The following is an 18,529-nucleotide window of genomic DNA, read 5'->3' as shown; positions in this document are numbered from 1 at the left end:
GAGTAGCTGTTCTTATAAGGAAACACACAGACACAGAGGCTAACCAATGAGTCATTAGTAACACCATATTGTGACAAAAGGTAAAGCTTCAATGACCACACAAATAGAACTGCTTTGAACTGAGATAAAATACTTTCATATTCTTGTGTTTCCAGAGAGACGACTGTGTCTGTTATCAACGCTGTTATAGCCACTACAGCCAGCCCACATTATCAACATCAATTGAAAGCAGCCCAGCAAGGAAAGATGTGGGACAAGCTATACTCTACTCCTTGTAATGACAATGATCTGCCACTAGGTGTCCTCGGTTCAACGGTAATAAGACATCAGACACTAGACTGTTGTGTGACGCCAATGGGGCGGGGAACTCACAGCACAGAGGAAGTAATCTCTCTCAAATTATTTTAAATAGGCCCGATTTAAGAGGTGACAAAAACCCCTAATCCTCCCATTAGTCTGTCTGGTTTAGCCTAACCCTGGCGTGGAGCAGCACAACAGCCGGAGAACAGCACAGGGATACTATCAATTACACTGGCATTAACACTCTTCAAACGCTGCTGAGACACTGGGATAATGTTTGAATTGAAAATACTGCTGTGAGGTTATGGTAAAGTTTGAATTGAAAATGCCATGACTATTCTAGAGGGATTCTGTGTCTGTTTCTGATGTGAAAGGAAAATAAGGCCGGGGTAACTTCATGTGATGAATTGATATGTGCTGTTGATGTATACTGATCAAACAGAGCATCTCCACTCTGTGTCTAGATGAAACAGAGCTTCTCCACTCTGTGTCTAGATGAAACAGAGCATCTCCACTCTGTGTCTAGATGAAACAGAGCATCTCCACTCTGTCTAGATGAAACAGAGCTTCTCCACTCTGTGTCTAGATGAAACAGAGCTTCTCCACTCTGTGTATAGATGAAACAGAGCTTCTCCACTCTGTGTCTAGATGAAACAGAGCTTCTCCACTCTGTGTCTAGATGAAACAGAGCATCTCCACTCTGTGTCTAGATGAAACAGAGCATCTCCACTCTGTCTAGATGAAACAGAGCTTCTCCACTCTGTGTCTAGATGAAACAGAGCATCTCCACTCTGTGTCTAGATGAAACAGAGCATCTCAACTCTGTGTCTAGATGAAACAGAGCATCTCCACTCTGTGTCTAGATGAATCAGAGCATCTCCACTCTGTGTCTAGATGAAACAGAGCATCTCCACTCTGTGTCTAGATGAAACAGAGCATCTCCACTCTGTCTAGATGAAACAGAGCATCTCAACTCTGTGTCTAGATGAAACAGAGTTGAAGAGGCTAGAGGTTTTCATGGTGATGTTCTGGTACAGGGATAACCCTAGAATAATCTGGAAAGTCAGATAATTGCGTACTGGGAGAATGATATAACATGGGAACATGGCACCACTACAACAAGGTCAACGGTACCATTTCCATGATGTAGCCGACTGGCACTAGGAACGCATGTCACACAAGGCTGTGGTGGTGGGCCATTTATGATGATGTCATCGGACTGGCAGTGCAGTCCAGTAGTGGGTGCAGCGTGTCGTTATTCATGGGTCTTCATTACAGTATGATCAGTTCCTCTTTGGTGGATGAATTCCCTTTGATCAGCATAGCAGGGACCAATGAATTCATTCTATCTGACTGTAGATTACAGGATAAGGGCCCCATCCCCCTAATTAACATCATCTCACTGTGGTGTTATTGATATTATATCAAGCCATTACACATTTCCTGAATGAGGGACCACTACTCCACATCACATAGAGGAGGACAGATTGTTCTGACTCCAGATTAGTTAGTTAGTTAGGTAGGTAGGTCTCCCTGTCTTAGGGCTAATTAGCCAGAGCCATATACTGCATGTGCTATACAACTGCACCAATATACCATGTATACTGTACATGTCTAGCCTGGTGTCTAACTGTTCCCACATATGGATGGATTGATTCATCACGGTTTTTAAGCATCAGTGCAGTGTATTATATTAACATGCACATTGTGGTGGAAATACTTCCCAGCCATTCATACGAACCACAGTGACTGTGGCCAGCTATGGGAGGGGCCTTTCTCTCTGCCTGCCCAACAGGCATCCGCAGGACAGCTATGTGGTCCTTCTCTGAGGAGTGGTGAGAGTGGGTATGATGTAGACCGAGTTAGTGTGTTTAGAACGTTGGCTCACTCTGTTGGGTGGACTGGGTGAGAGGAATACGCAATATTATGTTTCTTTTTGACAAAAGACAATGAACGGCATTGTCAAAGAAACCAAGAGTTGTGTCTGCAGATCAGGGTTGGGCTCAATTCCATTTTAATTCCAGGCAATTCAGAAAGTAAACCAAATTCCAATTTTCCTAACTGAAAAGCATTGAAGATAATTGGAATTTCAGTGTACTTCCAGAATTGACTGGAATTGAAATGGAATTGACCACAACCCTGCAGCAGATACACACCATGTCTAAACAGCATTCTAGTGTACCACTGTCCTGCAAAGTAACCACGGATCTGGAAGTCCACTCATCTTCTCCTCCATACAAGCTTCCCAATTGAAGTAAGAGGGCAAGTAAGAGATGATGCCTGCAGTCTAAGACTATCCACACAAGAGTAGCTTGTGGGCAACTCTACACATAGAGTAGCTGTGGACTCTGCCCTGGTTGGAGAACGCCTGTCTGGAACAGCATAATGACCCATGAATTATTCACCACAGACTGGGAGTGGCAGCAGCCAGGGCAGCGTGCTCTACAGATGGTTAACTACACGAATGGGACTCGTGACTGTTTATACACACTGGGTGTGTGCCGTTACGATCTGCATTTCCCAGGCCTGGGTTGCCAGTCTGTTTCTGCTTTAGCAATTGCTTAGCATGACAACAATAAAGCAAATGGCTGAAGCAGGAACTGGCAGTCAGATTGTCATTTTCCTAAGACTGAAGAACAACAGCAGTATGTCAGTTTATGAAGCTATGGTTCTCTCCTCCTCAATAAGTCATTGCTAACAGAGGTTTGAGCTATCACATCACACTGTGGATGCATGTGTTCCCTAAAGGCACCGCATCAGACTCCCCTCCTAAATCCACCAATGGGATGTGGTGCCACTTAAAGAGGATGGGAGTAACAGTAATCCTGTAATCCCATTACTGTCACCCAAAAAGAGTGTGAATTAATGTGTGTGTGTGTGTGTGTGTGCGTGTGTGTGTGTGTGTGTGTGTGTGTGTGTATGTGTCTAATTAATTGTCCGACGGATTAATGGGAGACGAGAAAGGCAGAGGCAGAGAATATCATGGAAATACATTTGCACTGGGCTCCATGGAGATGCTATATATGGACTGCTGTGTGCAAAATGGTAGGCATACCAATGATGTGAAATGCATGTATGTGACTGTGTGGGTGGGTAATGAATGTGTGGATTCAGTGTGAGAGGGAGAGAGGAGAAACAGGAGTGAGATGGTGAATCTAAAACCACCTCCTCGCCCCTACCAAATCACTCCGTTGTCACGTGTTGCTCACGAAACTCTGAGGGTGACTTCCAGAGAGCGGCGAGGGGATCAATAAGCCCATCAACGCCAGGACACACTCCTGACTTGAACGATGCAGTTCATATTACCCTTTTAAATAATAAAACAAGCAGGAAATTCAAATGAACAAATCCACCCTGTCGTTTTACAAAATCTAAACCTCAGCAACAGTTAAACATTTAATTTGGGTGTTATTTCTTCTTTTACATGTATCAAGTTTCGACATTAGACAAACAAATGCATTAGGCACGTCTCTCCATTCTTTTATGTGAAATTGCGAGAACTCAAAAATAAGGCAGTGCTTTATGGGATTGCGCATTGCTATGGATCAGGCAGTGTTGCAGGCTCAGTGGAAGTGCCTACCGGAGGGGCTAATACGCCTCTACACACCCTCAATAATTTTCACTCACTCAGCTTTGCGACACTTGTGCAAATGGTGTAGGTGCATGTGAACGCGAAGTGGAGGGTAAGAGGTCGATTTGGGATTCAGCCTGTGTGTGTGTGTGTGTGTGTGTGTGTGTGTGTGTGTGTGTGTGTGTGTGTGTGTGTGTGTGTGTGTGTGTGTGTGTGTGTGTGTGTGTGTGTGTGTGAGTGAGTGAGTGAGTGAGTGAGTGAGTGAGTGAGTGAGTGAGTGAGTGAGTGAGTGAGTGAGTGAGTGAGTGAGTGAGTGAGTGAGTGAGTGAGTGAGTGAGTGAGTGATGTGTAAACTTACTTTGGTCTGCATAGTTCTTGATCTTGAGCTCAAGCTGGCGGGAGTGGGACTCCATTCTGCCCACATGGTTCTGAAGGTCCTTCTTCTCCTGCTCCTGACTGTCCTCAAACTCCATGAACTTCTGCTCAGAGACACACAGAGAGGACTCTCAGTAACTCTCTCTCATCAGTAACATATACAGTCGTGGCCAAAAGTTTTGAGAATGACACAAATATTAATTTTCACATAGTCTGCTGCCTCAGTTTGTATGATGGCAATTTGCATATACTCCAGAATGTTATGAAGAGTGATCAGATTAATTGCAATTAATTGCAAAGTCCCTCTTTGCCATGCAAAGGAACTGAATCCCAAAAAAACATTTCCACTGCATTTCAGCCCTGCCACAAAATTACCAGCTGACATCATGTCAGTGATTCTCTCATTAATACAGGTGTGAGTGTTGACGAGGACAAGGCTGGAGATCACTCTGTCATGCTGATTGAGTTCGAACAACAGACTTGAAGCTTCAAAAGGAGGGTGGTGCTTGGAATCATTGTTCTTCCTCTGTCAACCATGGTTACCTGCAAGGAAACACGTGGCGCCATCATTGCTCTGCACAAAAAGGGCTTCACAGGCAAGGATATTGCTGCCAGTAAGATTGCAACTAAATCAACCATTTATCGGATCATCAAGAACTTCAAGGAGAGCGGTTCAATTGTTGTGAAGAAGGCTTCAGGGCGCCCAAGAAAGTCCCGCAAGCGCCAGGACCATCTCCTAAAGTTGATTCAGCTGCGGGATCGGGGCACCACCAGTACAGAGCTTGCTCAGGAATGGCAGCAGGCAGGTGTGATTGCATCTGCACGCACAGCGAGGTGAAGACTTTTGGAGGATGGCCTGGTGTCAAGAAGGGCAGCAAAGAAGCCAATTCTTTCCAGGAAAAACATCAGGGAAAGACTGATATTCTGCAAAAGGTACAGGGATTGGACTGCTGAGGACTGGGGTAAAATCATTTTCTCTGATGAATCCACTTTCCGATTGTTTGGGGCATCCGGAAAAAAAGCTTGTCCGGAGAAGACAAGGTGAGCGCTACCATCAGTCCTGTGTCATGCCAACAGTAAAGTATCCTGAGACCATTCATGTGTGGGGTTGCTTCTCAGCCAAGGGAATGGGCTCACTCACAATTCTGCCTAAGAACACGGCCATGAATAAAGAATGGTACCAACACATCCTCCGAGAACAACTTCTCCCAACCATCCAGGAACAGTTTGGTGACGAACAATGCCTTTTCCAGCATGATGGAGCACCTTGCCATGAGGCAAAAGTGATAACTAAGTGGCTTGGGGAACAAAACATCAATATTTTGGATCCATGGCCAGGAAACACCCCAGACCTTAATCCCATTGAGAACTTGTGGTCAATCCTCAAGAGGCGGGTGGACAAACAAAAAATAAAAAATCTCACAAACTCCAAGCATTGATTACGCAAGAATGGGATGCCATCAGTCAGGATGTGGCCCAGACGTTAATTGACAGCATGCCAGGACGGATTGCAGAGGTCTTGAAAAAGAAGGGTTAACACTGCAAATATTGACTCCTTGAATCAACTTCATGTAATTGTCAATAAAAGCCTTTGACACTTATGAAATGCTTGTAATTATACTTCAGTATTCCATAGTAACATCTGACAAAAATATCTAGACACTGAAGCAGCAAACTTCGTGGAAATTAATATTTGTGTCATTCTAAAAAAAAATGGCCATGACTGTACACACACACACACCACTCTCTCACACCACACACACACACACACACACACACACACACACATGACATAATACAGTTTAAAAGAGACACTGCAAATATAGAGAGCAGAATTATTATTTGACCAAATACAGGACCACCCTGTACGTTATACAGAGGGGTACATGTGTAGCTACTGCCACAACATAGTCTAGACTACACTCTAAGAAGCAGGGATGTCTACTACTATGTTACATAGACAGACCAGGATCTGGAAGTCTTCTGTTCACCCGGAAATGAAGGTCCCCTCCACTCCCACATCCTTCTGGTGTGTCAGAGAAGTGTGTCCTGGACAGAAATCCAGTGTGTGTGTGTGTGTGTGCTTTCACATCCTGCCAGCTGTAATACTTTACTCTAGCCTGCTCTTCAGTCCTCTCCTTTCTTCTTTTCTGTTTTCACATTTATAGATGCATTGAATTGAAATTAGAGCTGCCTTCAGTACATCAGATAATGATCTTTTTTCATCATTAAACAAAGCCATAACCTTCTATAGAATACATTTCTACCTGTAACGTTCAACACAGCTAGAAAGGCTGCAGCTAATCATCTGGCCACCATACTGTATTTCCCAGGCCTTCTGTGCTCCTCTCCCCTAGAAGAACAAACCAGGGAGCACAGAGCCACTGGAAAACGTGTGGCAAGACGTCATTTGCCCCAGTACTTCAATCTGCTGTGAATGCAGCGGCACTGAACACGTTTACCAGACAAATTCAATAGTTCACGTCATAGAAAAACATTTTGCAACAGAAAAGAAAGCAGGCATTTCTTATTGGGCAAGTTGACATAGTACCTCCCCCAATTTCAGCCTGTTTGCATGTTTAGTGAATAAAACCCTGTCCCTGGGATTTCATGTGGTAACCCCCACGCTCGCTGTGACAGGTGGATTCACTTGTCAGTCACAGTGGTCTTCTAGCTACAGCCTACAGAGCCTAATTAACCACACCTCTCAACAACTATGTTTGGTTGCACCAGCACATCGATTTTTGACTCTGCACTTGGTTTATTTCTTCGCTCACACTCCTCTCCAGTGTGGAATCCTGGAGCAATCTGACTTTGTGGTCGTGTTATCTAGTGGAAACTAGAGCTCGACCGATTAATCGGAATGGCCGATTAATGGGGCCGATTTCAAGTTTTCATAACAATCGGTAATCCGCATTTTTGGACACCGATCATGGCCGATTACATTGCACGAGGAGACTGCATGGCAGGCTGACTACTTGTTATGCGAGTGCAGCAAGGAGCCAAATTAAGGTGCTAGCTAGCATTTAATTTATCTTATAAAAAACAATCAATTTTAACAACACATGGTTGATGAAATTACTAGTTTATTTATCTAGCTTGTCCGACGTTGCATATAATCGATGCGGTGCCTGTTAATTTATCATTGAATCACAGCCTACTTCGCCAAACGGGTGATTTAACAAGCGCATCTGCAATAAAAGCACTGTCGTTGCACCAATGTACCTAACCATAAACATCCATGCATTTCTTAAAATCAATACACAAGTATATATTTTTAAACCTGCAAATGAACACACATTTTCATGGAAAACAAGGCATGTGTGAATAAAAGCAGTTAATAAAAGCAGTTTAGTCATCTAAAACTATCTAGAATGATCCAATCTATAGCTAGCTAGCTAACAAAACTACTAATGTTAGCTTTAGAGTAGACTTGCTAGATAGCTAGCTAGCTAACATTAGCTAGCTAGGTTGATGCAATCATGTAGCCAGCAGCTAACATTATGATTTAGACTCACTGAATAAATGTGTTTGGCACAGGATAAAGAAGATGAAACAATCTGCTGCTGCTACCCAAGGACAATGGATACGGAAGTTACTGGAAAGTTTGTTAGTCCAGTAATGTTCATTGGCATATTATTTTATTTGCACTGCTGGTGATTATTCACAAAGGTTTGTGTTGCAAATTTCACTGTCTTAAAAGTAAAAAACTACAAATTCCACCACAGAGCAGTCTACAGACAATATGAACACAACCATAAAGAGTGAATTTATGGATTCTAGCACCACCATAACTTTCACAAATACAGAGACAGGCAGCCATCTTTTTCGACGAGCTAGTGCATAGTGACACCTAGTGATATGAACTGGTAAGGCAGGTTTGGTTAGAATAGAGTGCAACAGAATGAGTAACATTCAATAAAATCTACTTCATGAAAATGATTATTTTCATGAAATATACATTATTTTCAATTAAAATGTTGAAAGTAGTTGATTTAATAATTGAATATATGGATTTGACTGGCAATCAGTTCCTACCGTGAGTACTAGGGAACCAAAATATGCTGCGAAGGATGGACAAAAAGAGGAAAGGAGAGAGGAGAGGATACATATGAGGAATCACAGCATTGCACATTCCATACCCCCATGATTCATAACACCCCTCATCGGGACTCTGGTTAATGCAGTTCAACAGTTAGGTTGCATCCCAAATGGCAACCTATTCCCTATGTAGTGCACCAAATGGGCCCTTAGGGCTCTGGTCAAAACTTGTGTACTATATAGGGAATAGGGTGCCATTTGGGACACGTATTGCCCTGTCATCATCTCCACTCTCCACTGCAGCACTTTAGTTATCTAATGTTGTTCTTCTGAACGAGGCCCCTTTGCCTACCCAGAGATACTTCTTGAACCGATGGTTAAAATTGCAAAATATGTTTTGGAGTACTACCAGTGTCAGTTTGTGTCATCTGAAACGTTGGTGTTTCATCGACCGTCTCATGTCCCAACAATGTGTTGTTGGAAGCAGTGCAGTGAGTCTAAGCAAGCAGAGTCTTGAAGGGTGAAATATGCTTTCACTGTCCATGGTCAAGAACATCTCAACTCAGGAAAAAAAAGAAACATCCTCTCACTGTCAACTGTGTTTATTTTCAGCAAACTTAACATGTGTAAATATTTGTATGAACATAACAAGACTCAACAACTGAGACATGAACTGAACAAGTTCCACAGACATGTGACTAACAGAAATTGAATAACATGTCCCTGAACAAAGGGGGGGTCAAAATCAAAAGTAACAGTCAGTATCTGGTGTGGCCACCAGATGCATTAAGTACTGCAGTGCATCTCCTCCTCATGGACTGCACCAGATTTGCCAGTTCTTGCTGTGAGATGTTACCCCACTCTTCCACCAAGGCACCTGCAAGTTCCAGGACATTTCTGGGGGGAATGGCCCTAGCCCTCACCCTCCGATCCAACAGGTCCCAGATGTGCTCAATGGGATTGAGATCTGGGCTCTTCACTGGCCATGGCAGAACACTGACATTCCTGTCTTGCAGGAAATCACGCACAGTGGACGAGCAGTATGGCTGGTGGCATTGTCATGCTGGAGGGTCATGTCAGGCTGAGCCTGCAGGAAGGGTACCACATGAGGGAGGAGGATGTCTTTCCTGTAACGCACAGCGTTGAGAATGCCTGCAATGACAACAAGCTCAGTCCGATGATGTTGTGACACACCGCCCCAGACCATGACGGACCCTCCACCTCCAAATCGATCCCGCTCCAGAGTACAGGCCTTGGTGTAACGCTCATTCCTTCAATGATAAATGCGAATCCAACCATCACCCCTGGTGAGACAAAACCGCGACTCGTCAGTGAAGAGCCCTTTTTGCCAGTCCTGTCTGGTCCAGCGACGGTGGGTTTGTGCCCATAGTCGACACTGTTGCCGGTGATGTCTGGTGAGGACCTGCCTTACAACAGGACTACAAGACCTGTCCAGCCTCTCTCAGCCTATTGCGGACAGTCTGAGCACTGATGGAGGGATTGTGCGTTCCTGGTGTAACTCGGGCAGTTGTTGTTGCCATCCTGTACCTGTCCTGCAGGTGTGATGTTCGGATGTACCGATCCTGTGCAGGTGTTGTTACACGTGGTCTGCCACTGCGAGGACGGTCAGCTGTCCGTCCTGTCTCAGGCGTCTCACAGTACGGACATTGCAATTTATTGCCCTGGCCACATCTGCAGTCCTCATGCCTCCTTGCAGCATGCCTAAGGCACGTTCACGCAGATGAGCAGGGACCCTGGGCATCTTTCTTTTGGTGTTTTTCAGAGTCAGTAGAAAGGCTTCTGTAGTGTCCTAAGTTTTCTTAACTGTGACCTTAATTGCCTACCGTCCATAAGCTGTTAGTGTCTTAACGACCGTTCCACAGGTGCATGTTTATTGAACAAGCATGGGAAACAGTGTTAAACACTTAAAAATTAAGATCTGTGAAGTTATTTGGATTTTTATGAATTATCTTTGAAAGACAGGGTCCTGAAAAAGGGAAGATTATTTTTTTGCTGGGTTTATATGTGATGCATTGTGGGTAAATGGTGACTGACTAATTTACAAATAATAATGAGTAGGCCTAGTTACATACACTGCTCAAAAAGGGAACACTTAAACAACACAATGTAACTCCAAGTCAATCACACTTCTGTGAAATCAAACTGTCCACTTAGGAAGTAACACTGATTGACAATACATTTCACATGCTGTTGTGCAAATGGAATAGACAACAGGTGGAAATTATAGGCATTTAGCAAGACACCCCCAATAAAGGAGTGGTTCTGCAGGTGGAGACCACAGATCACTTCTCAGTTCCTATGCTTCCTGGCTGATGTTTTGGTCACTTTTGAATGCTGGCAGTGCTTTCACTCTAGTGGTAGCATGAGACGGAGTCTACAACCCACACAAGTGGCTCAGGTAGTGCAGCTCATCCAGGATGGCACATCAATGCGAGCTGTGGCAAGAAGGTTTGCTGTGTCTGTCAGCGTAGTGTCCAGAGCATGGAGGCGCTACCAGGAGACAGGCCAGTACATCAGGAGACGTGGAGAAGGCCGTAGGAGGGCAACAACCCAGCAGCAGGACCGCTACCTCCGCCTTTGTGCAAGGAGGAGCAGGAGGAGCACTGCCAGAGCCCTGCAAAATGACCTCCAGCAGGCCACAAATGTGCATGTGTCTGCTCAAACGGTCAGAAACAGACTCCATGAGGGTGGTATGAGGGCCCGGCGTCCACAGGTGGGGGTTGTGCTTACAGCCCAATAACGTGCAGGACGTTTGGCATTTGCCAGAGAACACCAAGATTGGCAAATTCGCCACTGGCGCCCTGTGCTCTTCACAGATGAAAGCAGGTTCACACTGAGCACATGTGACAGACGTGACAGAGTCTGGAGACGCCGTGGAGAACGTTCTGCTGCCTGCAACATCCTCCAGCATGACCGGTTTGGCGGTGGGTCAGTCATGGTGTGGTGTGGCATTTCTTTGGGGGGCCGCACAGCCCTCCATGTGCTCGCCAGAGGTAGCCTGACTGCCATTAGGTACCGAGATGAGATCCTCAGACCCCTTGTGAGACCATATGCTGGTGTGGTTGGCCCTGGGTTCCTCCTAATGCAAGACAATGCTAGACCTCGTGTGGCTGGAGTGTGTCAGCAGTTCCTGCAAGAGGAAGGCATTGATGCTATGGACTGGCCCGCCCGTTCCCCAGACCTGAATCCAATTGAGCACATCTGGGACATCATGTCTCGCTCCATCCACCAACGCCACGTTACACCACAGACTGTCCAGGAGTTGGCGGATGCTTTAGTCCAGGTCTGGGAGGAGATCCTTCAGGAGACCATCCGCCACCTCATCAGGAGCATGCCCAGGCGTTGTAGGGAGGTCATACAGGCACATGGAGGCCACACACACTCTTGAGCCTCATTTTGACTTGTTTTAAGGGCATTACATCAAAGTTGGATCAGCCTATAGTGTGGTTTTCCACTTTAATTTTGAGTGTGACTCCAAATCCAGACCTCCATGGGTTGATAAATTTGATTTCCATTGATAATTTTTGTGTGATTTTGTTGTCAGCACATTCAACTATGTAAAGAAAAAAAGTATTTAATGAGAATATTTCATTAATTCAGATCTAGGATGTGTTATTTTAGTGTTCCCTTTATTTTTTTGAGCAGTGTATGTTGATTTGTAGATGAGTCAGCCTTGGCTGTGTCTTTGCTTCAGTAGGCTGGCCAACCATGATAATAACAACATTGTCAGACAACAACAGAAGGTTAGTGGTTTTATAACTTACACATAAAAAACTGTTACAAAGTATACTGTGTATAATGTTAAATGTAACCCTGCCTTACATAAAGCTTACAGAATTAATAGCAGAAGAGCATCATTAATCAGATGACATAAAATGTACTTTCTACATTGAAACCTTTCTGTATTTATTTTAGTCCACTGCTTAACATTGTGTGTGTATGTGTGTGTGTAGAGTGTAATTCATATTTAAAGTCATTGTAACCATTCTTTACATAACGCTCAGCCCTGCTATAGTAGTCCACTAAACTACAGAGTATGTTGTCCATTGAAGTTGTTGTCTCTGGCTGTTTTGATATTATATTCAGAATGAATTACAACAAGGTTTGTGATAGTTTGAGTCACCTCAGGTCAAGATGGTTTTCAATTCACATGACCAGACAATTAAAAGCACAGGTCTATAGTCATAACACAGATGAAAAGGGAAGCTATGTATAATAACAATATTTTGTCATAGCCTACGAATAGGACCCAGAGTTTTACCTGACCAGGTCATGATTAGGAAAAACTCCATGCCCCAGAAAAGACACAGACAAATTTTGCCACACCACTTTTGAACCAGTGGTGCCACCTCTGAGGGGGCGGCCATTGTTTGCATCCATGTAGATTCATTGTGATTTAAAACATTGGTTAAGGATGAAGTATTACTTGCCACATGTCTGTAAAGTGTCAGTTTATAACCACACCTTAGGGATGAATGTCGAACTGGAGTGAAATCTACTTAAACTCACTCACATTTCTATAAACAGTCAAATAGTGTATGATTTGTACAAAGGGAACTATGTGATGAACAACTATATCATGGAGACTTTACTCCTCATAGTGGTGAGAAGATGCACACAGCTGAACACCCTTCTTTATTTTTCCAGGTTCGTGTTTTCGATTTGAGCGATCTGTTAAATAACAACAACAGAATCAATGCGTGGCAGAGGGGCCTATAAAAGCTGAAGAACACACATCCAGGTACTGTTGCCTGATGAAGACCTAAGGGTGGAAACCTTGTTATAATAACATCACTTAGGAACATGAGCAGCAATGTGGCGTTTTCCTTTTTATATTTCAGAGTGGCCTATAAGACATTAGGGGAACAGATGTTGCTCTTTATTAAAATCCAAGAGGGTTTGACAAACCATTCCCTTGGAAACAGAGTAGGTCAATATTGAGTAAAATGGGGAAGGTTTATGGTGCAACACCAGGCCCAAGAGTACGTAATAGAAGCCAAGGCACAGGGAAGTTTCTCCCTCTCAGTGAGCCCTGGCCATCACAAAGGATCACATGACCTGGAAATCATAACCCACACAGCCAACAATACGAAAACCTCGGTCCCCACCCCCTCATCTGCATCTTTTCTGGGGAACACAAGGCTTCCTGGGATGAAGAAACCCAAGGCGGGCTGGAGGAGTGTGTCTCACTGTTTCTGTGTCACAGCCTGGACAGAGCGGAGAAGCCTAAAACAGCACTACACGCTGAGTTTGCTCCAATGGGACTACAGAGAGACAAACGGTCCGAGTCACATCCAACTCTCCCTCACTAAGACTCAGGGCCAGGCAGCAAGAGGTCCAACAAACACACACATGGACACAAACCAAAACACACACAGAAATAGGTCAAACCAGACTGGGCAGTGCTGCAAGTGAAGCTCCGCAGTCTTGAAGTTGTCTGTAACCACTGATCAAAGCTCAGTATAGTCATTTTGACCCCAAATGGCTGTGGTAAAAATTGTGGTAGGCTGAGCTGATCCTAGGTCTGCTGTAGGGGCAAGGCAACCTTTAGTTCTATGGTGATCGTTCTCCCCACTGAGGTAGGGTCATGACTCTGTGTAAGGGCCTGGACAGATGCTAAGTTCCTCTTCTATTCCTGATGCCTATTTCTTTACCTTTACTAGAGGGATGAGCTTAATATGTTACCTTTACTAGAGGAGCTTAAGATGCATATCCAAAGCAGTCAAACGATGCAGGTCAGTCTGCTTTGGATGGAACTTCAACTGCTTTGGATGGAACTTTATTCTCACAGTATTATACACTACAAATTATTATTATTATTTTTTTTTTACATTTTTGAGTATTAATGTCATGATTACTCAAGTAACAACTCATTCAGGATGATACAGTGAGAAAAGGTGTAACTACAGAAATAGCATGAAAGCCCTTCATACTGCAAGTGCCAGTAAAACCCAGTTCTGTTTTATCTCCCCTCTTCTCCACTCGCTTGTCCTGTCCTCTTAATTCTGTTCTGTCCTTTCTCAACTTATCCTCTCCTCCTCTCTCCATCCGATGAGCAGTCTTGATAAATTGCTGAGTCACTAAACCTGCTGCTTCTGAGGCAGAATACAGCATCTTCTCTATGTGTGTGTGTGTGCGTGTGTGTGTGTGTCCAATGTACCTTGCCCGATTACGAATGTTTGTCTCTATAACATGAGGCCTAATTCACTTCTCATAAATGTAAATGTGTAACTACTCATTCATAAACAGTTTCAAGGGCTTTTCCTAGACTACAATAGGTAATTGCGGCCCACTTATGGACGCTGTATAATAGCCTGACTGTATTTGTATATACTCTTGTCTGATTACTGATGCTTTAGTTTAGAGCAGTGGTCACCAACGGATTCAAAATCACGTTGAGTCAAAATGCAATCCGAGATCTACCGCTCAGATTTTTTTTTACCTAAACCTATGCAATGTTAAGCAATTAAAAACAGTTCTGTAACAATGAGGTTTGTGAGGTGGCCTATAGACCCAATACATCATCACTGCATGTTGACTATGCAAAATTGTCCTACGCAAGAGGGATCATCAGTTATAAGCAAACAATGTGAAAGAAATGACAGGAAGAAGTAGCCTTCACTATTCAGTGGGGTTTTATGTGGCTGTATGACAGACCCACTTGTATTATGATTCAGTGTAGGATAGTGACTCTGGATAATGTATGCATCCCTCAGTTATCTTCAGTGTTGTAGTAGCCTACTCAAGTCCAGCCTAGGAGTGTCTCGGTCTTGTCTTGGTGTTAGGATACATTTTTACTCGTCATTTCTTGCCGACACCAACCAATACCAGGGGAGTGAAAAACTCATAATTATCAGATCCCATAAAACCGCTTTGCCAGTGCAAATAGTCACACTCCTTTCATGACACATTAATATCTTAGCATTACTTTTGTTAAATCATTAGTATACATTTTAAATAGCTTTTACAGATTGGATGTTTTACAAGAAAAGGTACTTTTATTCATGGTTGTTTCTATTGTTTTTAACAACATGTAGTTTTTAACAAAATGTAAATGTAATATTCAAATGCTGTTTTTATGTGTATAAATGTTGTACAACTATAAATGATCTGTTTTTAAAGGAAATGTAATAATAAAACTTTTCCAAAAGGAAAAAAATTATAATAATATCTTATGGACTATTTTCTGGTCTTCCTACTTTACATTACTGTCATTTACTTTCATTGAAAAATATCCTAAAACTTTGTATTGCTCCTCATCATTTCCTTGATATGCTGGTAGGGAAAAGTGGGGATCATTGTTTGAAAGTTGCTCGCTCACTATTAGTCAGGTGTGACTGGGGAAGTTGGAACATATTTTATACTTTTATCTGTTTTAGACCTGTTTGAGTTAGTGATCATTTGTAGAGTGGCTCTCTATTTGCCCTCAGCATGCATTTGTCACCATTCTGAGTGTCTAAAGAATTCATATGTTCTCCTGAAATACTGTATGAACACAGTGGGCATTTTGAACTCTTATTATGGTGACAACTAGGGGTGTGCCGACATAATCGGATTTACTCTTGATTACCCTTGTTTTTCTCAGACCATTTTCAAATTATGTTAAAACATTTTAGGTACATGATCACATGGGTAATAGAACATTTTAGGTCCATGATCACACGGGTAATATAACATTTTAGGTCCATGATCACATGGGTAATAGAAAATTTTAGGTACATGATCACATGGGTAATAGAACATTTTAGGTACATGATCACACGGGTAATAGAACATTTTAGGTCCATGATCACATGGGTAATAGAAAATTTTAGGTACATGATCACATGGGTAATAGAACATTTTAGGTACATGATCACACGGGTAATAGAACATTTTAGGTCCATGATCACACGGGTAATAGAACATTTTAGGTCCATGATCACATAATAGAACATTTTAGGTCACCCGGGTAATAGAACAATAGAACATTTTAGGTCCATGATCACACGGGTAATAGAACATTTTAGGTCCATGATCACACGGGTAATAGAACATTTTAGGTACATGATCACACGGGTAATAGAACATTTGTTGTATTACTTGCGGGGCACTGCTGAGTGAGCATAATATACAGCCTTTATTTACTGGGACTGATGGTCTGCATCTGATGGTCACTGAGAGGAGGGAGGGAGCAGCCGTGAAGCTGCCTCTCACCTAACTTACCGTCCCTCCTCTCTCCCTCCCTTCACTGAAAAAAGAGGACAGTCTTCCAGCTGATGGCGAAACTTAAGTTGCACTGCATTATTTCTGCACCAATTCATGTTGTTACTCCTATGACCAGAGAAAGTGAAATATCCCTTCATATTAAAAAAGACACAAGCCTCTAATAATAACAGAATAATAATATGTCAATCATTATTATTATGTTGGTAACCCATTGTATAAAAGTGATTCAAAGCCTTCGAAGACAGTGTTTTGAGGATATATTGGCACAGTAACAACACCCGTTCCAATATATCCTCCAAACACTGGCTTCTCGAGCATTATCACTTAATTGAGAGGCTTTGAAGCCACACTGGCACTCCCCAGTAGGAGCAGTCCTCCATAGGAATTAATGGAATTCTACAGTATTTACATTAAATGTTTTGAGAACAAAATGACATGGAATTAAGTAGGGGTCAGTAACATGTGTCATCTCTTTTACAAGTGACAAGTACCAAGATGACTGCTAGGTGGTTTAAATACACCACCCCCTGCCAGTCATCCAGGGTTTATACACATCACTGGTCTAGACAGGAGCTAATGGTGTGTGAGAGCAGAACACAGGTGGGATGTTTCTGATGACATGATTGGATTTACCTTGACAGGAAGACAGTTCTCCCAGTGGCTCTGTTTATCTTTGGAGAAAAAACAATATACTAAAGATATTTGCATGCAAAGTGATAAGAGGCTGAAAGCTGTTTTTGCAGGCTACTGTAGCCAAGCAGGCAAACAGTCTGACAAAAAAAGGATGGATGGTTGACTAACTGGGGGCTACGTCCTCTCATGGCAACATCAAACGCGCACCTATATACTTAGAGGAGAAAAACATATCTGTCGCAGGCATTCTGTGTGTTAGTGCGTGATGAAATTGAGGCTACTGTGAATCAATCCACCATGGATGGGTAGGCTACTGTTAGCATGATGCTAAACTAATCACATAGTTACTCCTCTAACTGGGAAGCAGATATTACGAACGTGGCTCTCCTTCCACAATATAAGATTGTTAGCCTCGTGGGTATCCCTTGTTGACAACGTTGCACCACGTGCATGTTCTACACTACACATATACTTCGGTAGGGATGCTTTGGTGATGAAAAACACTGGCTTGGGTGGCCTTGCAGCTAGAGGCTGCGTTTAAAATCCGCTGTCAATGTCCTCCATCTCACTCCCTCTCTCCGCCGTTCGCTGCCCGGACTCACCTCTCTGCGTGTTTCCTCAGCGCTTTCTCCCGTTCATACTGCGTGATGAGCTGTTCGTTGTCCTCCTTTAACAGTTCTAGCTCCACTTCATGCTCCTGGTTTTCCGCGAACACCGAATCCAGGTTCTCCAGCACAGCCACGACGAGCGGCATCAGTTCTTTCACCACATCTTCATCGTATTTTCCTATCAGTTTCTCGAACTCGCGGTAAATGGAGTTGGCCAGGCCCGATACCCGCTCCGACATCATAGCCGATGTCCCCGGGTCGTCCTGGTACACTACTCCGTCCTCCAACTCCATTTTCTTCCCTTGCTTGAACAAATAGGTCCTGTAAATAGGATTTACACTTACCCCGCCACTATGAATTCCGTTATTTTCTTTAAGAAAATCGAATGTGTATTCCCTTTAAAAGCTTCAATTGAAATGGCAATATCCGTGTAATTGTCCCTCACTGGAAGCTTTCGATAGACGTGGATAATTTTTTCCCTCCGGTTCCGTCCTCTCACAACAGAGGTGCGTTCAGTTCACTTGAACGTTTGCTACGTTGCAGAACTGTTTGTACTGAACGACATGTTAAAAAACGTTTTCGTACGTTCTTGGACAGACTAAGGTACGTTTGCTCCCGTTTGGTAGGTGTGGTGAGGTGTGACATGAAGCAACGAGTGACGTTTTTAAAGGGCAGTGGCCATGCTGACAGCATTCCCGCAACCGTTATCGTTATTATTATACATCAGTTTTCCCCAACCCACAACCTCCACGTTATTCAACTGGTCGTTCAG

General features: G+C 43.4%; 2 protein-coding genes across 7 annotated transcripts in view; both read right to left on the bottom strand.

The window, feature by feature from the left end:
• Positions 1-18,055, bottom strand: part of LOC112237714 (C-Jun-amino-terminal kinase-interacting protein 4-like) — a 49,435-nt gene extending 31,380 nt beyond the window's left edge. For 4 of the 6 annotated variants that reach the window (XM_042315283.1, XM_042315284.1, XM_042315286.1 and 1 more), the window contains exons 1-2: positions 17,752-18,055; positions 4,230-4,350 (exon numbers count right to left, since the gene is read on the bottom strand). In XM_042315283.1, coding sequence (XP_042171217.1) covers positions 4,230-4,344 — 115 coding nt within the window. In that variant the 5' untranslated portion in view covers positions 4,345-4,350; positions 17,752-18,055. The remainder of the gene's footprint in view (positions 1-4,229; positions 4,351-17,751) is intronic. The other 2 variants (XM_042315282.1, XM_042315285.1) reach the window with 1 other exon arrangement.
• LOC121844778 (C-Jun-amino-terminal kinase-interacting protein 4-like) lies at positions 17,748-18,050 on the bottom strand. Its single transcript, XM_042315290.1, has one exon. It carries the CDS (start codon positions 18,048-18,050, stop codon positions 17,748-17,750), a length of 303 nt encoding a protein of 100 aa, XP_042171224.1.
• Positions 18,056-18,529: the final 474 nt, after the last annotated feature.

This window comes from Oncorhynchus tshawytscha, unplaced genomic scaffold, assembly GCF_018296145.1.
Source record: "Oncorhynchus tshawytscha isolate Ot180627B unplaced genomic scaffold, Otsh_v2.0 Un_contig_8190_pilon_pilon, whole genome shotgun sequence".
Classification (NCBI taxonomy): domain Eukaryota; kingdom Metazoa; phylum Chordata; class Actinopteri; order Salmoniformes; family Salmonidae; genus Oncorhynchus; species Oncorhynchus tshawytscha.
This window is presented reverse-complemented; position numbering and strand designations above follow the sequence as displayed.